Genomic DNA, 23,262 nt, shown 5'->3' with positions numbered 1-23,262 from the left:
GAGATGGTGGACGGGGCTGGAGGTGGGGAGCCGGCGCGGGACTGATAGGCTGCAGTGGGTGGAGCTCCATGCGAGGGAGGACGGGGAACGGGGTCTTCGCGGGCCTCTTCGGGCGTGGAGCCGGGCCGCACCGACGAGGAGAAACTGCTGGATCTAGCGCCAGCGAGTTGGAACAGGGGCGGGGAGCCAGGCTTCGCGTCGGTCAACGAGGAGCGGCGGTGTGGCCTCCCATCGGCACGAACGAAGCGTTATTTTCACTTATCGGTGGCATGTGTTGTAATTTCGATAAAAGTGAAGGGTAAGAAAAAACGGACCAACAAGAAGCTCTTTTGCTTTTATTATTAGGTATATAGATATTATGTCATGTTTGTTAAATTAATGATCTAAAGATACACACAAGACCTATAAACCGGGACAGAGGTAGTACTGAATTTTAATTTGAATGTAGGACGTTCCATTAATTTGGGAAAAATGACAGGTACTCCGTACAAATTTATGTTTGTTCAGGTAGATCTGGCAAGTGAATCTGCATACAAGTCAAGAAAAAGAGAACAAAACATCTTCCTGTGCTACATTAAATTACGACTATTACATGATTATAGCACAGCAGAGCAACTCAATATTGAGCGCACAAGAAATAACCCTCCAGCCACAGCAGTGTTTCGTCGAAGTTATGCCACGTAAAGTGTGACGCACATTGCAGATGGCTACATATAGTTCCACTGCAGCCGGTAATACTCCATATGGTAGCAAGGGCATCTTGGCCATCTACTTTTGTGTTCCGGCGTGTCCTAAACTTTAAGTTGCAAAGGCAGTTAAAATGAGGCCTGCAAAGGTCGCCAGGTACATGCTTAATTCTATCTCCAGTACCCAGGAGCAAATTGATCTGCGATAGCAACATGATAAATATATTTACACTGGATAAATACCGAGAAATGTCACCGCCTCCTTTTTTTGCCTTTTCCCAGCTGGCCAGATTTAAAAGCACTTTCCTGTTCTTGAAGAAAAGCCATTGCTTTTCCATACTTTTCAGTCCTCTCTTGCTCATGTTTTATCCTATCCTTCTCCTTCGCAGCAGTCAAGTAATAATTATCTTTACGAAGCTCACGTACTGCCCCCTTCCTCTCACTCTTCAGGTGTTTCTTCAGCTTCTTCAGTTGTGCTCTTTCTCGGTCAGGATCATAATCAAGACCCTTTATGTAACTGCAGAAAGAGAAGCAGGGATACATGAAACCCATAATTAAACCTCTCAAGAACAGAACAGAGGCCATCAGAAGACAAGAAACTGGCAACAAATAATTACAATAAATACATACTTCTCCTCAAATTTGGGATTCAGCTGCTTGATTGGTTCAGGCTTCTGCTTTCGCATTTGGACTGGCTCTCTTGAAGCATAATGTTCAGCACTTCTCTTCTTAATGAAGCCAATAACTTCATGAAGAAGTTCTCCTAACAGGGCAGGTAAGTCAGATTTTTCCAAAATTTGTTGCAGCAGAGAAGAGATGGGCATGAAAATTTCTGGAAAAGAGCGGAGCTCTTCATGTATAATTACAAAGCCCCTCAGACATTCAACCACAGATAGAAGTACACCAGTCCTGTCAAAATGTACAGATATAAGATAAATATGACATGTAAAAGAACATCTTCCTGTATTCAATCATGAAGCCACTAAAACCCGATGCTCACTTGAAATTATCAGATGAGAAAAATGGGGAATCAGGATCCATGCTCATGACTTCAATGATATTCATACGATTCACCTCCTGCACTTGCTCACTAATATGAAGCCATGGTTTCAATGTCTTGAGCTCCATAAACTGATCATTAATCTATACCAAAGGAGATTCAAGTTATAATGAAGCAGCAAACTGAAATTATGCTCAATAGCTGAATCAAACTTTAACTTACCTGATTGCCAACTTCTCCTTCAAGCGATGTTACCAGAAGGCTTTGCAGAAAACTAATAGCTTCAGGGCAAAACTTTTTAGATTCTTTAGTAGCCTGCAGATTGAAATTTGTAGACTTGTGAGCATTTTCTGCCGTAAAAGTGGAGGGAAGACACTAATGAGGGACAATATATAAAATAAAATAAAAATAAAACATAAGTAAGATCTAGTACTAGCTTCTACACACTTCTACTATATTCTAGGTAATATGGTCCTCTAGTTATGTGTGTTGTAGTGGTTTCCAGAGTATTCTAGTATAAGTTGTAACTAGGATATTTGTAGTTCTTTCCCTAGCTTATGTAGTGTTCTCTAGAACACTCTAGTTGTAAGTAGAGCTAAGTAGTGAAGGCTCATGCAGCCTATAAATAGAGGTCCAACCTCTACCTATGTAATCGGACTATGTACCCCTACCTATCAAATAAATGGAACCTTGTGTTCTGTCTTAAGATCTTGGACTAGATCTTGTGTGTTGAGAGTTTCGGATTGAACTCTTGACAACCCCGCCCCTAGAGCGATATCTAGCCTACACCCCTAGAGCGATATCTAGCGCAGCACGTTGAAGCGGTTCCTTCAACATTTATGCTGTCCACATTGTAGCAACACGGTGGAGCTGTTCCTCCACAACCTTGTGCTGCTTCAGGTGGTATCAGAGCCTTGCTGATCCGATCCAGCTGTTGGTCTCCTCATTGAGAGCTGCACCAAGCAATGGAGGAATTGGGGAAAAGAGTGGATGTTGTAGATCAACAAATCCAAGCGCTCTGTGAAGACCTTAACCGCAAATTTGATCAGCTAGTTGAGATGGTAAGAAAGGGTGTTCCTCCTGTTGCCAATGAAGAATCATCAAAGGAGGCAGATGATAGGCGTCGAAGAATGGGAGGTCGTATTGAAGCAAAAACACCTCATTCACGTGTTGTTCAGCGTACTTCAAGGAGGCCAATGTATGCTGAAGCTTCCGAAGGTGAAGAATATGACGAGGGCCTTGAAGAACCTGATCTCCATACATATCCGAGAGTACACCGCTCTACATATGCGAGGGATACATACAAGGTGAGAGCTGAGATCCCCACTTTTAATGGAAATGTTGATATTGAGGGGTGCCTTGATTGGTTGTATGAGGTGGAGACTTTCTTTGAGGTTATGGATATTCCGGAAGATCGTAGAGTTTCTTTGGTTGCATACAAACTAAAAGGAGGAGCTGGTGCATGGTGGCATCGCCTTCAAAAAGATCGCAGGCTAAGAGGAGAACCTCGTGCGAGATCTTGGCGGCAGATGAAGAATCTTTCGAAAGGGAGATTTTTGCCTGCAGATTACGATCAGATTCTATTTATTCAGTTTCAGAATTGTGCTCAAGGAAATAGGACCGTTTCAGAATACACGGATGAGTTCCTAAGGCTACAAGTGAGGTGCCACCTTGGTGAAACTGAAGATCAACAAGTTGCAAGATACATCAATGGTCTCAATGATGCTATCCAGGACCGTTTGATGATGCAGCAAATTTGGTCCCTTGATCAAGCACAAGCTCTAGCATTAAAGGCAAAGAGATTGGTAAAGGCAAGAAAGGCAAGTAAGGCTCCATATTCTCATATGGAAGACTCATCTAGGAGTCACTCCCACGGAATGGAAGAAGAGGCCACTCAACCCGGTGCAAAAGAAACTGTCCCAAAGCAAGCCGGAGGTAAGAGTAGGGCAAAGCCTGTGATAAAATGCTATAAATGTGGTGAAGAGGGACATGTATCTAGCAATTGCCCATTGAGGAAATTTGTCAACACAACAATCCATGATGGCAAAGATGGCAAAGAATATGAATCTGAAGATGTAGAAGGACAAGATATTTGTGAAGAAGTGGGAGAAGAGGTGGTATGCGTGATTCAGCGCCCCTTGTGCTCAACACCGCAGCCCGACAACACACAACAAAAGAAAATATTTGAGAGCAAATGCACGGTGAATGGCAAGGTATGCAAATTAGTGATTGATGGTTGCAGCTGTGAAAACCTTATCTCTCAGAATTTGGTGAATCATTTAAAGCTTGAGACACATGATCATCCAAACCCCTACACTATTGGGTGGATCAAGAAAGGAGTGAATATGAGGGTCACCAAACAATGCAACCTGCCACTCTCTTTAGGCAAGCACTATCACGCAAATGTGTTATGTGATGTTGTTGATATGGATGCCAGCCATGTTCTTCTTGGGAGACCTTGGCAATATGATGTGAATACAACACACAAAGGGAAGGACAATTCCTACTCTTTCACTTGGAACAAGCGGAAGATCATCATTCTACCAAATCAATCAAATCGTAATAGCTCCAAGGAGAAGGAGAAAAGTGACCACAAACGAAGGCTAAAATCATTCCATGTTGGTGATAAGGTGATGGTATACCTCCGGAAAGAAGGACCGCCATTAGACATCAAAGAGAAACTTAGATGGTGGAAATACGGGCCCTTCTCTGTTCTAAGATAAATGATAATGCCTACATGATAGATCTTCCAACTGAGATGGGAATATCCAACATATTCAATGTGGCAGATTTGGCTCTTTATCATCAAGAGCAAGCACTCTATGAAGATAACTCGAGGTCATAAAATAAAATAAAAATAAAACATAAGTAAGATCTAGTACTAGCCAAATCATTCCATGTTGGTGATAAGGTGATGGTATACCTCCGGAAAGAAGGACCGCCATTAGACATCAAAGAGAAACTTAGATGGTGGAAATACGGGCCCTTCTCTGTTCTAAGATAAATGATAATGCCTACATGATAGATCTTCCAACTGAGATGGGAATATCCAACATATTCAATGTGGCAGATTTGGCTCTTTATCATCAAGAGCAAGCACTCTATGAAGATAACTCGAGGTCATAAAATAAAATAAAAATAAAACATAAGTAAGATCTAGTACTAGCCATAGTAGCCAAGTTTCCGGTACGGTCGGTTCGAGGAACGGAAACGGGGGACGGGAATCGTGGCTAGCAAAAATTAGGAAACAGTGAGGGTATACATCTCTGGTATGTACCGAGACATGGGTGGAACGCGATCCGGAAAATTTGGGGACGATGAAGGGACGATGGAATGGATCGACTCAGATCAGCCGCATCTAGCTACAGCCCACGTTAATACAAGGCCCATTCTAAGCCCTTGCCTGTCCACATAGCCCACATGACACACGCTCCCAAAGCAGAATACCGAGAAATCCATGCTGCCGCCGCCGCAATCCTTCCTTAACCATGGTCCCCAATTTCTCTCAAAAAAAAAAACCATGGCCCCCAATCTCACCAGGTGCGCGACCTGAAAACTTGTACCGAGAGCAGGAACGCGTTTCCTCTCCGAATCCTATCGTACCGGCTCTCATTCCCGACTCCGATTCCGGGCCAGCGAATCGGGATCGAGGAACGGACCACCGTTCCCCGTTTCTGGCTACTATGGTACTAGCTTCTACACACTTCTACTATATTCTAGGTAATATGGTCCTCTAGTTATGTGTGTTGTAGTGGTTTCCAGATTATTCTAGTATAAGTTGTAACTAGGATATTTGTAGTTCTTTCCCTAGCTTATGTAGTGTTCTCTAGAACACTCTAGTTGTAAGTAGAGCTAAGTAGTGAAGGCTCATGCAGCCTATAAATAGAGGTCCAACCTCTACCTATGTAATCGGACTATGTACCCCTACCTATCAAATAAATGGAACCTTGTGTTCTGTCTTAAGATCTTGGACTAGATCTTGTGTGTTGAGAGTTTTGGATTGAACTCTTGACAACCCCGCCCCTAGAGCGATATCTAGCCTACGCCCCTAGAGCGATATCTAGCGCAGCACGTTGAAGCGGTTCCTTCAACATTTGTGTTGTCCACATTGTAGCAACACGGTGGAGCTGTTCCTCCACAACCTTGTGCTGCTTCAGACACTCCATGTGTAGAGTGAAGGAAAATAAGAAATTCAGCTAATAGACTTTAACCATTCATTTATTCAAGGTAATTAGGTCTCTGGAGCCATACAATATCTACTCATCAGGAAGAAAGAAAAAAGTAATAACACAAGGTACTACAAGGCTAAGCGCGTACCGCAAGCACCATGGAGCACAAGAAAGAACCGACAGCTACATCTCGGCCAGATTGTATAGGGCATCGCATCAGATATTCGCACATAAGTAGAAGCATTGGAGTTGCTACAACATGCCGGAAGTCAGAGCAGGGGAACATAAGAGACCATAACCTCAGGAGAAGCAATGTCTTCAAACTAGGCCAGCTGCTTTTTCCTGTAAGTTTATAAGACCACTTATAAAATAGCAGATTAACAACAACCAAACCAATTGACCGTCCAGAAATGGCTCACAAACCTGGAACCTTGATGTCCTCGCATAGACGAGTACGTGTATGGACAAGTCGTTCCCTCGCACAGATGGCGGCAAAATATGGAGTCTCTCCAGTCATCTCAATTAAGGGTTTAACAAGGGTCTCAATTACTTTGAACTTCACTGGACTTTTAGTAGCTAAAACTGCAAAGTACTGCAGGAGAACACCATAGAAAACCTGCAAAATATTCGAGGATACATTTGATGGATGCAATTGAAATATATCGGATAACTGTAAGGGATAACCAAATCAATTGTCAGTATCAACATACTTGCATTTTCTTTCTGTTTTCAGCTGTAAGCCTTATTGAATTGCAAGCACGTATCCGACTTATAAGCTCAACGATTTCAGTTTCTGAACGACCATCTACCAAGGAGCATAGATCTTGTAAGTTATTTGGTGCTTCTATCACGAAGGGAAGATCGTCATCCTTGGTATGTGGTTGCTTTGCATTAGATACCCTCTTCAAATTGTGTGCATTTGTTTTCAGTAATTTGTCCTCCATAACTTGTTCTCTCTCTTTGGCATTGTCATTTCCATCTTCTTCTACTGCAATCTCATCGTCGTCACTTTGCTCCCAGTCTCTTGCCGGCATATTAACAAAGTCATTATCACTTGAATCCTCTTCATCACCAGCATCTTCTTCTTCATCCCCATCTTCATCCTCATCCTCACCACCTTCACTACTTCCTTCATCACCAGATGCTACATCTTCACCTATCTTTCTACCTTCCTTCTCATAAATTTCATCAACCCATCCATTTTTATTTTTTGTTGATTTGTCAAAAGAGAAGGAATCACCAAGATCATCACCAGATATAGATTTTGAGTTATCCACCTTCATATGGTGATCACCCTCGTCGTGATCATCATCATCTTCATCAGAGGACTCAGCAGTTCCTGTCATTCGTTTGTGACGTTCCTTCTACAATGTCATTAAGCATTAGCAAGCAAATTAATATCAGTGCTTCCATTAGCAAAAACACCAGTGATGTGGTATAATTATAAGCCAAACCTAAAAATTCACAAAACAAACTGTGGAACGACAGAACAAGTAAAATTATTAAATAAGCAAACACTAGTTGCATCCTGTGCACAGCTATATCGAACAAACCTCCAACTTCTCTAGACGTTCTTTTTCTTCCTGAGCTAGTTCTTCAGGGGTTTTTGTCCTGTCCGACGGGCGAGCACGTTGATCCATCACCATTTCTTTCACCAGTTTGTCATATGCGTCTGGCTTTTCCTGCAATACAACAAAACAAGATGCAACTTTAGTACCAGGAACTGAGAGATACAAAACATTTACGTGTGGAATCGTCCATGCACAACAATCAAAATTTGTGAAATAAGTGGAGATGTTATCGTAAGCACTTCATCCCTCAGTACTGGGTACCAAATGAGAGGACTTCGTCCGATCTTAAGAATAGAAGCATAAACTAGTCCGCAAAATTTGAAGAAAATCAACTAATGGCCCACTATGTCCAGTCTACCATTTTCCTCTTTTCAGGCTTACATGGGTGGCAGTGTTCAGTGAGTGTAAGGTTTCGTTCATGCTACTGGCTCAATTGTCAACTGAAACCATATAACGTAATGAATAATCTTGTGCACGTTGATGATCTAAATATGAGAAGTTGAGAACAAGCATTAAAAGCATACCTTGTTAAAAATCTCCTTTCCAGTCAGACCAGATGAACCTTGATGGATTGTTGTACTCGAACTATCTTTATGTGCATTCGCTCGAGTTGACTCGGTCAGAGATAGAAGTGCTGGCGTCTGGGCCAACAATGCGAAGTCACTATCTAACTTGTCAACAAGATGCTCATCCTCTTCCTTTTCCTTGGCTTTTTGGGCCTGCAACAAGACAAAAATCTGTTAATTCATCTATTTCATGCCACAACTATGTGAATAGAAGGAGAATGCAAAATAACAAGTATGGTGTGCAAATCATGTATCCAAAACAAACAAACCTGCAATAACAATCTAATGAGGTCATGCATAAAGCAGCAGAATATAGCATAAATCAGTAAAACAAATATATCACATTACTGGTGTTTTGGGCATATTGGACAAGCAGAGACCAAGCTAGCAACGTGGAACTATGATGTTCAAGTTCAATAGTAGGATTAGAAAGAGTCCAATAGTATTGTATTAGGAAGTTGAAGGGTAAAGGGATCTAGTATGTTCAAGTTCAAGCTATGCATCCATTATGCATGGATGCTATCCATTTCATATCCATACCTAATAATAAAAGCAAAAGTGTTTCAATTGTTCGGTTTGGTTTGGTACGTCATTAAAATTATCCCTAGATTTGACACAAATTACCCACCATGCCACCGTTAAGTTATAACAGTTGGATGTTTTTTCTCAGTTTTTGGGTATCCCAAACCCGTCGGTTAGGAACATGGAAGATAATCCGATCCGATCTCTCTTGGACATAGGCTATCCTAAAATCGTACGTCCTCGTCCGCTCTATATTATGAAACTGAATCCATCACGAAATCCACCACATCTACACGGATCACACCGCCGTTGATTGCTTCAATAAAAGCCGTATGTTCCCACGCCCAAAATCAAGCCGCACGGAGGCAGTCCTAAAACTTCCTCTCGCCTGGCCGCCATGACGCGCGACCTCCTCTGCTTGATTTCACGCTATCTCGCCACCGGCGTCAAGTTCTCGTCCAGGAGATCAGTTTTCTGAGGTTGAGGATGGAGAGCTGCGCAGGGAGGTGCAGAGTACCGAGATGTGCACATCATGTGGGAGATCGATGCTCGGTGGCATGGACGTCCCGTCGCGACATAACAGAGACACGGCCGCCCCCAGGAGGAAGAATAAGAACAAGAGAAACGTGGCCGCCGCTGCAGTGGCAGCGGGCTCATCTACTGCTGCTGCGCCTGCCCTCGCTGCCAATCTTGCAGAACAACTGACGGAGTTCCTATGTCAACTGAAAATTTGGATATGGTGCTTAAAATTGGACTGACAAGCAGCATAAGCTGGCAGTATTTATGCCAATCCCACCATTGTGATGCAGCCCCACACGAGAAATCTTGGTTGAGTAGCAACTAGCAACTAGCAACTTGCACAGTTGCACTCATGATCCTATGTACTGCATGAATCGATGCAGGATGGTGGTGGCGGCGTACCATCTCATGTCCGGGAAGCTCTGCATGTGCCGTCTGTTCAATGATTACTAACCCCGGCAGACTGGGATGAACGTAGATGCATGGGTTATTTTCAAGCCAAAACTGCAAGATTTTCACGTCGATCTGACTCAAGCATTAATTCAATGCTTATACACATATATTGATTTCAAGTTTTCTCTCGGCTCATTATTAATTGTTCTATTTTGATGATTTTGGACCTCCTTTTTTCATGACTTTAAAAATCAAACTGTTTATTGCCAAACTGAATTTCATACTAGATAATCTAATGTCTAAACCAGATAATCTGATGTCTGTTCCAAATTGGACTCCTCCGCCGAAGAGATTGCCTATGCTGAACGTGGACGCAACTTTTTTCAGTACAAGGTCCCTCACATGGATATAAAGATTATGTCCTGCATGATCACTTGGGCTGTTTTTCGGCAGCTAGCACATGCTTCTTCCACAGAGTTGACAATCCGGAATTGGCTGAAGCTATGGCAGTCCGAGTATGACTAGGTTGTGTTAGTGCCTGATTACTTGCTACTCGTTAGAAGTACCAACTCTTCTCTGCTCTAAGAGCATCTCCAGTCGCGTCCCCCAAACCGTCCCCCAAACCGCGCCGGATTGAGCGTTTGGGGGACGTGTTTCGTTCGTGCCGCGTTTGGGGGACGTCGCTCCCCAGTCGCGTCCCCCAAACCAAATTTCGCAAATTTTAAACTTAAGCGAGATTCATCCAAACTTGCCATATATTACATAGATTCGAACGAAATTTGACTAAATTTAAACTAAACCTAATCTAGAACCACTTGCGGCGGCCGGAGGCGTCGTAGTACTGCTGGAAGTTGTACATCTCCTCGGTGACGACCTCCTGCTTGATGCGCTCCTCGACGGGCTCGTCGACGGGCTCGTCCTTCACCAAGCCGCTTGGTCCTGCCTCGCCGTCGTCGGTGAGGTCCACCAGCGGCTTGCCGGAGTCGCGGATGGACATGGCGATCGCCGCGTCCAGGTCGCCCCTCCAGGCGTCCTTGTCGTTCATGGACGCCAAGAACGCCGCCCGCAGCCCTGGGCAGTCCTCGGGGTCGTCGCTGCTGGCGATGAGCCGCTGCTGCCGCTCGTACTCCGCCATCAGCGCCGCCTGCGACGCTTCCTCCGGCTCCTCCTTCACCTCCGGCTTCGGGATGAGGAGGGCGCCGCCGCGCCTCCCTTGCTGCCGTCGGCTGCCGCTGCCGCCACGCCTCGTGTTGACGGGCGTCACCGGCTCCTCCTTGACCTCCCGTTTGGGGACGGTGTAGCGCGCCGACCGGTACGACGAGGACGGCGTCGATCGCGCTGGTCCCGAGGAAGAAGAGTGCGAGGAGGAGGAGTACGTCGTCCTCCTCGGCTGCCATTGAGGAGACGGCGGCGGCGACGACGGCATCTCCAGCCTTGGAGCGCCGTTGCGGATGCCGCGGATGACGTTGTCGAGGGTGCGCCCGGAACGCCCTGAACAGGCGCGGCCGTCCTTGTTCCATTGTTGGAGCCGCCGACGAGGTTCTCGGTCTTGTGCATCTCGACGTCGTACTTCGCCTTGAAGTACGTCGTCCACGGCGTCGTTGTTGGTGACCGCCCACGTTGGATCCAACCGCTGCGGGGGTGAGTTGAGCCCGCCGGCCTTGATGGCGTCCCTCCATTGATCCGTGTCCGGCTTCGGCGGCGGCGGGATGCCAATGCCGTTCACGGCCATCTTCCGGCCCGCCTTGGCGACCGCATGTCCGGCGGGGCGGATACGGACGTGGTACGGCGCACACGCTGCGCCACGGTGAGGCTGCCGCGGCCGAAGCCGTTCGCCGCAGCCGATCTTGCGGGAGGACGAGGTCGACATTTTTGGAGCGGCGAGGAGAAGATGCGGGAGGGGAGGCGGCGGCGACGATAAGGATTGTGATGAGCGGCAAGAACTGCAGGGCGTCTTAAAACAGCGGCGGCAGCGGGTGGTTGCACGCAATAACTCCGGCGCGGACGGCCACGCGGCCATGCACGACGAGACGCGTCCCTGCGTCGCCTGGGAAAACAGGGACGCCATTAACGTCGCTTGACCAAAGGTAGGCGACGGGGTTTTAGCCTTCCGTGCCGCTGACGGGTCGGCCCCGCCACTCCCCGCCTCGCTTTTCGTTGTGTCTGGCGTGCCCGGTGCGTCCCCTGTGGGACGGGGACGGGCTCGAGGCACCGGACACCGTATGGGGGCGCGCCAGACAAAAATGGGCTTTGGGGGACGCGGCTGGAACGGTTTTTTTGTCCGGCGCGCCCCAAATCCCTTTGGGGGACGCTTAGGGGGACGCGGCTGGAGATGCTCTAAGCTGTGTTTCTTTTCGAGGTGTGGACTGCTCCAAGCTGTGTAGAAAATAGTTTGGAATATTTTTGATACCATGCAAATATATAGTGATATTTTTTGAATAAAATATTTGTTTACACAATTACATTAAACAAAAAATTCACTCTACCTTTTGCACATCAGTCATCTATCTGGCCATTCTCATACACAGTTTGAAGATTTTTTACTTTTCAGTGTAAGAAAAAAATGAAAAATTTGAGAACGTGTGGTGGTATGGATGAACATGCGCTCATCTATTACATTTTCTACCAATATTTTAATAATTTAATTTCTGTGCAACGCACGGGCAATCTTCCTAGTAATCTATAAAGTACGAAGTGTTTCCCTCGTTGGTTTCGTCCGTCCGTTCCATTGCTAAAAGTCAATCAATGGCTAAAAGGCCGGTAACATAATCGGTTGCAAACTCCTACACACGGGTCTTGCCTGCATCACGTTGTTTCTATATAATATATGTGCCCAGCGTCCCATCCCTAATCAGGTCGGCACATCCCACCTAAAAAAGATCTATTACTCCATAATTAGGTTTTCACACCAGACAACTCCCGCCCGCCGGAAGTGAGCACGGCGACAATGGAGGTACAGGCGAGGATGGCTGGCTCCCGCAGTCCGCAGTCCGCAGTCCGACCCTCGAGACCACGTGCAGGTCAGCGCCCAAAGCTGACTATGCATGACAGCGGGAGCTCGGGGTCACATCAAGACGAACCAGCGCTAGCTCGGGGAGCCGACACAGTCAGGTCAGCTTGGGTTCGATGAGTGAGACACTGGCTGAGGCTTGCGCGGACGTGCACGGGCTTGCAGAGACGGTGAAGTCCGCAGACGTTATCCTCTCGCGGTGCACGGCGCCGGGATGAAGATAAGGTAAAGAGCACCACAAGCAATCAGTCAAAAGGGATGTGAGCGATGCAGAATGCGGCGGATTTTTTTGCCTAGGCATGCATTAAATATTTAAATCTCACCGATTCAGTTACCAGTTTTGCACTAATTTCCCTTTTGTGTGATCAAACGCGGGGGGCGCCAGCCACCCTATGTAAAGATCCAGGATTGCCGCGTCGGTCAAGTGGTACGACTGGTGCCGTTAGGAATTGTGATTTGATTCGGTTAGTAAACCGACTATACACCTGTACTATATATACCTATGGCTATTAATGCAATGAGCAAGAGGTGAAAATTATATTGCGCCTTCAGGTTGAGCAGGGCATCAGATCGATGATGTGCAACGATGCCTGCTCACCATTGGAGTTCGAGGAAATAGCGACGGTGGCATAGGTTGAACCTGGCCAGAGCCCAAAGACACATGACAGGGAAGAGCAGTGAGTGGTTATGCAGTATGTCCGTGAAAAGCTCTGGCCACTGCGTTCTTCTGCGACAGGTCCTTCCTCGGCATGGCAAGGCACTCGCGGGCTTGCACACGGGCCTCAGCGAGGGCATGTGCAAAGCACGACGACCACAATCGCGACGCTCTCTCAGTCACATGGCGCCGCGCTTGACAGCGAGGTGGCCAAGTACCAGGGGACCTATGCCATGAAGCTAGCCTGCGAGAAGACCAATGAGGTAATGTCGGGCGACACCATGTGGCAAGATGGTGACTTGCTTCGAGTTCCTCCTCTACAGGCGGGACCCGGACGCTGCGTCCTTTTGGCTTTCCACAAGCACATCATCAGTCAAGTGTTCTCGATGTTATCTTCTCTCCATCTCTGTCAATTTATTGGATGTCGCATCGCAGCGTGAGTGAGGAACGCGAGCATGGGGCGGTCGGCGCCATCCAAGGCAATCACACGCGTCGATGTGAGCGGCCTAGTTCTGGGCTTGTCCGCACGTCCCTGCAAGAATTCAAGCACCTCTAAAAGCTAGGTCCTTAAAAAACCTATTCATACGTGCCAAAATTGTGTATACTAAGTATGTGCCTCGATAACGAGAACCATGGCGACGTTAAGGATGGATGCCCTTCCTACCAGCCGCAAGGTGCACCAACCTCACGACTCCACAGCAACAGCCATGCTACCTTGCGCAAACCCCTATAACCTAACAAGGACGAGAAGAAGACCAATAGCATGTTTACTTTGATTTTTTTTCTTTAGGTGCTTGATGAATTTTTCACCAAAATAATTTTGATCTTTTGTTTTGAGGAAATTTTAGGTGAATTTAGATGAGAAATTTTATCTGTCCCATCAGAAAAAATTGATATAATTGTTTTTCGTGCTGCTGTTTTTTTCTCCTTCGATGCAACGCACGGGTATTTTTCCTAGTAATTAGTAAAGCAAGAAGAATCAACCTATTCTCACATGTAGACTGTCTACCCAATCCCACATAGCCACGTCTAGCTATCTTCAGCCCACTGACAAACACTTCATCATTATTGTGAAAAAAAAGGCACTAGGGAAGACATAAAGAGCTATTAAGGCTTCTTTAGAATATCATTGGAAACAGGTTCGAAAAAGCAAGGCGAAGAGTTGAAAAGAGTGAGTCAAACATCATGTATTAAACCAAGTAATAATATGGAAGAAAATCCATGACAACTTCTTTAAGCTTCAAAATTATAGGAAATGTTCTAGGTGATGGCAAGACCAAAAAAAATGCAGCAACCGAAGTAAGGAATAATGATTTTAATATTTTATACACACAAGACTCTACCTTGTAAAATTTACTCTTCAAAATGATCTCAGACATAACTTCCTTCTTGCTCTTATGACCCTGCAAACAAGTGTAACTAGAATAAGGTCACGGCATATGGATTACAGATCAAAATCTGAATGAAAATTAGTTCCCAAGAAAAATTACATGTGTTTCTTCAGGCCGATCAATTTCTGAAGGAAGGTCGCCATTATGAAGAGATAAGCGCTTTTTTGAGAGGGTACTTTTACCTGAAAATACAAGTTAAGCATATTAAGCAAATGGAACCGCTAACACCAGTTCTTGTGGATGGGGATTATGATCCTTCTAATGGCTTAATATGACAACAGAAATATTTCATCCAATAACACCATATTACGTTCTCAAATGTTGAGGCTAGCAAACAGTAGTTACAATAGATTGACATCGCAAGGGATCTTAGATGTAAGAAAAATGTCTGATGTAAGAATAATCAGTAGTTACAATAGATTGACATCGCAAGGGATCTTAGATACTGAAACATCACAAAAAAATAGCTAAACCAAATATCTACAACAGAAAGATTAAGTTATGCTATCTTATCAGTTTTATTTGAACACCCTCTCCTAGAATCTTTTCCTGAGTTAGACGTGTCCGATTCCAACACCTGCTTCAGATTACATTTGTTATTTGCCATGTCAAAGAAGTTTACCATCACCTGCATGTGTTTGTAAAACAAACATCTCTCAGAATAACCCTAGGGAACCAAACTCTGAATAGAGGGGAGGGGATCCAAACTCAGCCCCTGAGTACAGTAAAGTGCCTTAGACAACCGGAACACCTAAGTTTATTTTGCTGGGCATCAACCTAAAATCATCTATATTGGTTGGGGAACATTTATCTCTTAATATTTTAGATGCTCTATTTCAGATAGTAAACAAAAAACTAACTTACGAAAGAAGTTGATAATCAAAACGTGAGATACATATGTAGCACAAGAGTCGCCAATACAATAGGAAGCAGAAAAGATGGGTGGATTGTTTATAACGTAAGATAAGAATAAGATGTTTAGATGAGAACATAAAACATACCTTCTTCATCACTATCATCACCAAGAGGCACCTCTTCATCGAAATCATCATTTCCCGAAACCATGCGAGAATGGTCATCCTCGTCTTCCTCTCCATCGGACAGATTGTATTTGCTTACTCGTTTCAACTTTGCCTACAAACCATGAGAAAGGGACAAAATTAACAAACTCTAGGAATCACATTGTGGCCGTTACTAGCATGAGAAAGAAGAAGAACACTGTCATCCATATTTGTATATCTAATCCATGCGCTTTATATGTCCATCCCTGGGCCAAGGAATCTCACTGACTAGAGAAATGCTGCACTGATAGAGTAAATAAATATATAGATAGCAACGAGATACCAGCACATACCATGTGCTCTCGCTGCTGACGGAGGATAGCCTTATCAAACTCAGGCAGCGTCTCGTCCCTCTCGCCGATCCGACGGTCATGGAAGACTGACGACTTGGCGCTCTGCTCGAACTCCTTGAGCAGAGTGTTCTCCCGCTGCAAACAGACATATCGCAAAATCAAACCGAACAGTCGAGCTCGCCCAAAAATCAAGGACTGGGAACAGTTGAACAGTCTTAGAGATTACCTTGTGGATAGCCTCGGAGCGGGAGCGGGAGGTGCGTATCTCCTCACCCTTGCGCTTCTTGCCGAGCACATCGAACTTGCGGCGCGACCAGATAGCCTCGAAGGGGTTGCTCCGCTCCGCCGCCGCCGCCCCGCGAGCCTTCATGGCCACAGCTGCCGGGCCATTCTTTCCCTTCATGCTACCTTTGCCCTTCTTGCTGTGCTTTTTGGCCGCCGCCGCCGCCGCCATGGGCTTCGTCTTCGCCATGGCCGAGACGGAGGAGAGCTAGGGTTTAGACAAGGTTTTATCGGCTCGCCTTGTTCGCTTTACTTCGCCATGGCCCGAAGTTCTCTCAGATGGATTGTTGGGTTAGTTTAGATTGGTGGGCCTAGGAGGCAACGCGTGAGCACCCGGCCCAGTATGGTTACGGTCCAAGAACAGTGAGCAATGAATAAGCTGAGGCGAAAGTACCCCACAAAAAGGGAAATTTTATTATTATTTTTTACAACTTTTCAACCTCTTCTTTCATTCCAAATCAAAAGTTAGAAGCTGGGGATCCTCAATCCAAGTGGATTGAGCGGAACCTCTAGCCACTTTTTCTAACTTATGAGCTACACTATTGGCTTCCCTGGGTAGATGTTCAAACTATTTTCTTATAAAGAGTAAAATGCATCAAATGTCCTAAAAGTATTCGAGGGGTGTCCTAGTTCTATGAAGATGCATATATAGGTCAAATAGAAACGGTAAATAAATCAGAATTCGTTAACTGCTCGATCAATTTGGGATTAAGGATTAATTGGAATTCAGTCGATTAACTGATTTAATCTTTCGAGAATTAATTGGTAAACAAATACACATATTAGTAGTTAAGACACATATATAAGAGAAAAAATAGAAACTTCATGGGCCTCTTATAGTCATCCCCCCCATGAAACATCGTGGGTTTAGAGGCTACAATAAGAAGATAGATGTGTGATGTAAAATCCGGGGAATTTGAATACAAGAAATCTTCTAGGCCGAAAAATTTTCTCCATGTCGTCATATTTGTGTGCAACAAAGAATTACAATGAGGATGAGACTTTGGTTCACTTGTTCTGGCATTGTGCCTTTGCACATCTGCCTTTCTTCATGGAAATTTCAATCCTTGTTGCTTGAGCAATATGGATGGTGTGCAATAATAAAATCTTCAATAATGAAACTCCAAGTTTCCAAAAAATGGAAGTTTATTTACACTACAAGAAAAGTTGCCATGGCCGATGAATCGGAAGTCGCGTCGTGGTTGCTGATGCACCATGCCCAACGATTTTTGCTCTCTCCGTGGTGCATGTTAAAACTTTTTTTCTCATTTTTTAGGCCATCTAGCCCAACGTAAATGTGGAAAACATCGCGTGTGGTGGCCCAGGACGTGGTCCATGATGAATTCCCGGGTGCGCCGGTCGAGTCAATGCAAATCCACACCGCCCAGGGATGTGGGGCCCAGATGGCAGCCTCTCTAGCATTGTTTTCTTCTCGATCACGCCATCTCGTTCAACGCTCTCCGATCGAGCCGTTTACGATGCAGGATCATGGGTCCCGCATGTCATCCTCTATGAACGAAAATTCTTTCCTTTCTTTGATTTTTTTGACCCCCTGATTTCTGGCTACTTCCTTTTTCTTTTGATCATGTGCCGCCTTGGAAACGTTGAGACCGTTGCTGCAAAATAGGACCCGCATGTCATCACTTATGTACAATAAACATTTCCTTTCTTAGAGTTATTTTTGGCACCTGATATTCAGTCACTTGCCTTTTTCTTTCGATCCTGTGCCACCTTTGAAACGGTGAGACTGATACGTCTCCAACGTATCTATAATTTCTGATGTTCCATCCTAGTTTTATGACAATACCTACATGTTTTGCTCACACTTTATAATGATTTCATGCATTTTCCGGAACTAATATATTAACAAGATGCCGAAGTGCCAATTCCTGTTTTCTGTTGTTTTTGGTTCCAGAAAGGCTGTTCGGGCAATATTCTCGGAATTCGACGAAACAAAGGCCAAATATCTTATTTTCCCCGGAAGGTTCCAGAACACCGAATGGGAGTCGGAGGCGGGCAGCAGGGGACCCACACCATATGGCGGCGCGGGTGGCCCCCTGGCCGCGCCAGCCTATGGGGAGGGAGCCCCGTGGCCCCTCCGACTCCGCCTCTTCGCCTATAAAGTCCCTCGCGACCTAAAAACTCGACACGAATTGACGAAACTCCAGAAAGACTCCAGGGGCGCCGCCGCCATTGCGAAACTCCGTTTCGGGGGACAGAATCTCTGTTCCGGCACGCCGCCGGGACGGGGAAGAGCCCCGGAAGCCATCTCCATCGACGCCACTGCTTCAATCATGCTCCGTGAGTAGTTCCCCCATGGACTACGGGTTCTAGCTGTAGCTAGTTGATAACCCACAAGTATAGGGGATCGCAGCAGTCTTCGCGGGTAGTATAACCCAATTTATTGATTCGACACAAGGGGAGACAAAGAACACTTGGAAGCCTTAACAGCGGAGTTGTCAATTCGTTTGCACTGAAACAGACTTGCTCGCAAGAGTTTATCAAGAGTAACAGCTTTATAGTAGTAGCGATAGTGAAATAACAAAGACGAGTAACAAAGACAGTAGTAGTGATTTTAGTAAACAGCAGGATTAAAATACTGTAGGAACGGGGACGGATGACGGGCGTTGCATGGATGAGAGAAACTCATGTAACAATCATAGCAGGGCATTTGCAGATAATAATAAAACGGTGTCCAAGTACAAAGCAATCAATAGGCATGTGTTCCAATTATAGTCGTACGTGCTCGCAATGAGAAACTTGCACAACATCTTTTGTCCTACCAGCCGGTGGCAGCCGGGCCTCAAGGGAAACTACTGGATATTAAGGTACTCCTTTTAATAGAGTACCGGAGCAAAGCATTAACACTCCGTGAACACATGTAATCCTCACATCACTACCATTCCCTCCGGTTGTCCCGATTTCTGTCACTTCGGGGCCATCGGTTCCGGACAGCGACATGTGTATACAACTTGCAGGTAAGATCAATAAACAATGAATATCATGATGAAACAATAACATGTTCAGATCTGAGATCATGGCACTCGGGCCCTAGTGACAAGCATTAAGCATAACAAGTTGCAACAATATCATCAAAGTACCAATTACGGACACTAGGCACTATGCCCTAACAATCTTATGCTATTACATGACCAATCTCATCCAATCTCTACCATCCCCTTCGGCCTACAGCGGGGGAATTACTCACACATGGATGGGGGAAACATGGCTGGTTGATGGAGAGGCGTTGGCGGTGATGATGGCGATGATCTCCTCCAATTCCCCGTCCCGGCGGAGTGCCAGAACGGAGACTTCTGGCTCCCGCGACGGAGTTTCGCGATGTGGCGGCGTTCTGGAAGCTTTCTGGCGACTTCAACTTCTCCCCGTGCGTTTTTAGGTCGAAGGCATTATATAGTCCGAAGGAGGGCGTCGGAGGCCAGCCGAGGGGGCCACACCATAGGGCCGCGCGGCCCCCCCTAGGCCCCGCCGCCTTATGGTGTGGGGCCCTCGGGCCTCCACCTTACTTGTCCTTCTGGCTCCGTCAGTATTCTGGGAAAATAGGGCCTTCTGCATAAATTCCGAGGATTTTCCGAAAGTTGGATTTACGCACAAAAACGAGACACTGAACGATTCTGCTGAAAACAGCGTTAGTCCGTGTTAGTTGTATCCAAAATACACAAATTAGAGGCAAAACAATAGCAAAAGTGTTCGGGAAAGTAGATACGTTTTGGACGTATCAACTCCCCCCAAGCTTAGCTTATTGCTTGTCCTCAAGCAATTCAGTTAACAACTGAGCGATAAAAGAACTTTCACGAACACATTTGCTCATATGATGTATATATTCTCATGCTATGGCTAATACTTAAACCGTTCATAATGAGATACATGCAAATAAAATCATCTAACAGCTATGTCAATCATGGAGAGGTACCAACAATTAATAATAAGCATCATGAATCATGTATATAAGCAGGATTGCAATGTTCATAAGAGAGTATGATAAAGTGGTATCTCGCTTGCCCGTATTTGATCGGCAAAACATAAATGCCCAGGCACCTCTGTAGTTCATAGAAAGACTAGAAGTAGTGATTGTCAAAGATAAAAGCATCAAAGTTATACCACAATCAATCATATTTTGAGACAAGCATATTATACTAAGAATGACAGTTGTGCTCTCAAGATAGTGCTCAAAGAAATAATGGAGACACAACATAAAAGTAAAAGATTGACCCTTCGCAGAGGGAAGCAGGGATTAACATGCGCTAGAGCTTTTCATTTTTGAAATCAGGAGTAAAATTATTTTGAGAGGTGCTTGTCGTTGTCAACGAATAGTAATGGGTACACTAACTACCTCGCCAACCGGACTCCCAAGAGCGGCTCCCATGAATTATTTGCATGTTTATGTGGCACTCCTTCCAACCTTTCTTACACAAACCATGGCTAACCGAATCCTCGGGTGCCTGCCAACAATCTCATACCATGAAGGAGTGCCTTTTATTTTAGTTTTATTATGATGATGACACTCCCCCCAACCTTTGCTTACACAAGCCATGGCTAACTGAATCCTTCGGGTGTCGTCCAACAATCACAAACCATGGAGGAGTGTCTATTTAGGTTAATTAATTTGGGACTGGGAACCCCGTTGCCAGCTCTTTTTGCAAAATTATTGGATAAGCGGATGTGCCACTAGTCCATATGAGAGTCCGTCAAAAGTAAATGACAAGGTTGAAAGCTAAACACCACATACTTCCTCATGAGCTATGAAACATAAACACAAATTGAGAAGCATTTTGAAGGTTTTAAAGGTAGCGCATGAGAATTTACTTGGAATGGTTTGAAATGCCATGCATAGGTATTTATAGTGGACACTTTGGAACAACTTGGTTTTCAGGTGTTTGGAAGCGCGAGCAGCGTTCCCGCTCAGTACAAGTGAATGCTAGCAAAAGACTAGGGAGCGACAAATCAAGAGAGCAGTAACTGTCATAATCATGCTTGCGGCAAAATAAATTAACGGAGGCATAAAAGTGATACAAGAACTCTGAAGCAATATAAATCATCGAGGCTTAATTGACTTTGGTTCAGTCATATGCATGCGTGAGCATGTGCCAAGTCGATATAAATGAATTATTCAGAGGAGGATACCACAATGCCGTACTTACTTATGAATAAAACAATGCAAGCAAACATCCATGACATGCTACTCATATTAATAAATTGGAGCTAAACATGAGAGATCATAAACTACTAGACTTTCTCAAATAACATATACCTCACATGAACCAACTAAGCATGCTCACATGGATGAGTATATGTACAAAAATGAAAACAAATAGAGTTCATACCAGCCTCTCACCACAATCCAATTGTCGTAGATCGTCATTATTGCCTTTCACTTGTGTAGCTTGGATAATATGAAATGAAAACCACGCTCCAGCCACCGAAGACCATTGAACTCATAATGAACTTTACAAACCAAAGAAGAACAGCAAATATTTTTGGTGTTTTCGAATTAGAAACAAGAACAAAAGGAAACAAGCAAACGAAGCAAAATCTTTTTGGGTTTTCTTATAGCAAACTAGCAATAGCAAATAAAGCGAAACAAATGCAAGAAACCAAAGCAAACAAATGGTGAAGAGAAACAACAAAAATATTTTTGGTTTTTTTGTGTTTTGGGAAGGAAACAAAGCAAAAACAAGAAATGGCAAACTAGAAGACTCACATAAACACAAAGCAGCAGAAATTCGTCAAACTTGACAGCAGTACAGTACTCGATTTTTAATAAATTCTTCCACTGCTCAAATCGAAAAGTGTTCAACTAATAAAAGTTAGATAACAACCTGGGGAACATGCACAAAAATTGGCTTCTCAAAATACTGTACTGGATATTTTTGAGAATTTTTACGGTAATAGTCCATAATCTGTTTTCAGGCAGCACTTCCCCAAATATCATCTCCCTCTCATTAGAAAACCACTCAAACAAACAAAACAAGTATATACAAGTATCCAGCAATCATAATATGCAAAGAATGAGTGATGCCGGTATACCTCCCCCCAATCTTAGGCTTTTGGCCTAAGTGGAGTTCAACCCCAACGAGGGTCGCTGTTCCTCGCCGGTGGATAATTCATGGCGTAGTCATAGTAAAGTTCCTGTGCAGAAGAAAAGTGTGAAGGCTCCACATGCCCAACATGTTGATGCGAGGAACTTGCTGCATCGGACGATGAGTCGAGGTGTTCCTCAGCCTCCTCCGTGTTGTCTCTTGCATGATGGCCTCCTCCCTCTATGTGTGCATTCAGTGCACCTTCTGTGACCGACCAATCCTCCCTGGAATCAAGGTTAAATAGAACAGGAGCAGGCAATCTTACTAGTTTCTCAGTTTTCTTAGTTATTCTCCAGACTTTCTTATAAAATGTCATCTTGTAAAACAGGTTACCCAAGTTGGAGGAGTCAGAAACAATTTCATGTTTAACCATAGAGGCTATGTCAAGTTTTTCTATGGAAAGTGGAATATCAAGATGATGAGGTTCTACATTATGAAAAGCTAGTAAACGAGAGGCGATGAGACCTCCACAAATTCCACCTTTCTCACGGTTAGTAGTGAGTCTATAAGCTATCAATGCCCCTAAATTATAAGTCCTACTACCTTGCAATGCCGCAGCTAGAAAAGCTAAATCCGGGATAGATAGTTTACTACCAATCTTTCTAGCAAGAACGCATTTAGTAATGAAATAGGCAAAGTAGCGGATAGCCGGGAGCTGAATGCTAGTGATTTTACCACTATCCTCTGAGAAACTCCTTCCATAGCAAATCATCTTGAAGAGGCTTAAGAGTTCTTGCGGCGATCCCCTTATATTCTCGCATGATCCCCATTGCGGTACTCTAATTGTTGCACAAAAATCTCTGAATGGCAAGTTGACAGCTTTATTATAAATTTTATACTGAACCGTGGGGTTAGATCGCGACCAATTGAACTTAAAGTCCTGCACAACAGACATAGTTAATTTTGCATATTGGCTTGGTTCTCCTTCAACAAAATAACTCAGCCCTGCACGAGAAATTAGACTCCGAACATCTTCCAATATTCCTGCGCTTCTCATGAACTCCGCGCACGGGTAGTAAGAGGGGTATACTCCCTCTTCACGGTTC

General features: G+C 44.7%; 1 protein-coding gene across 3 annotated transcripts; it reads right to left on the bottom strand.

The window, feature by feature from the left end:
- Positions 1 to 431: 431 nt before the first annotated feature.
- On the bottom strand, positions 432 to 16,374 carry LOC127295014 (uncharacterized). Of its 3 annotated transcripts, none has more exons than XM_051324914.2 (15): positions 16,063 to 16,374; positions 15,837 to 15,971; positions 15,484 to 15,616; positions 14,582 to 14,664; positions 14,435 to 14,494; positions 7,951 to 8,145; positions 7,409 to 7,537; positions 6,566 to 7,219; positions 6,279 to 6,471; positions 6,004 to 6,197; positions 1,909 to 2,001; positions 1,687 to 1,829; positions 1,317 to 1,595; positions 917 to 1,203; positions 432 to 827 (listed from the first exon to the last, which is right to left on the bottom strand). In XM_051324914.2, exons 1-14 carry the CDS (start codon positions 16,306 to 16,308, stop codon positions 939 to 941), a joined length of 2,802 nt encoding a protein of 933 aa, XP_051180874.1. In that variant the 5' UTR covers positions 16,309 to 16,374; the 3' UTR covers positions 432 to 827; positions 917 to 938. The 3 variants fall into 3 exon arrangements, with proteins under 3 accessions (XP_051180874.1, XP_051180873.1, XP_051180871.1); XM_051324913.2 differs by having other exon boundaries at positions 930 to 1,203; positions 16,063 to 16,373; XM_051324911.2 differs by having other exon boundaries at positions 432 to 1,203; positions 16,063 to 16,373.
- Positions 16,375 to 23,262: the final 6,888 nt, after the last annotated feature.

The sequence above is a fragment of the Lolium perenne genome, chromosome 4, assembly GCF_019359855.2.
Source record: "Lolium perenne isolate Kyuss_39 chromosome 4, Kyuss_2.0, whole genome shotgun sequence".
Classification (NCBI taxonomy): Eukaryota; Viridiplantae; Streptophyta; class Magnoliopsida; order Poales; family Poaceae; genus Lolium; species Lolium perenne.
Note: the sequence above shows the minus strand (reverse complement) of the source record. Positions and strands in the feature narration are given on the sequence as shown.

Coding starts and splice junctions, on each gene's coding strand:
- LOC127295014 (XM_051324914.2), bottom strand. CDS start 16,308: ATGGCGAAGACGAAGCCCATGGCGGCGGCGGCGGCGGCCAAAAAGCAC. Junction 8,146..14,434: donor TGAAGAGTAAATTTTACAAG/GTAGAGTCTTGT, acceptor GTCTTGTTGCAG/GCCCAAAAAGCCAAGGAAAA. Junction 2,002..6,003: donor TGTGCTCCATGGTGCTTGCG/GTACGCGCTTAG, acceptor TTCAATCTGCAG/GCTACTAAAGAATCTAAAAA.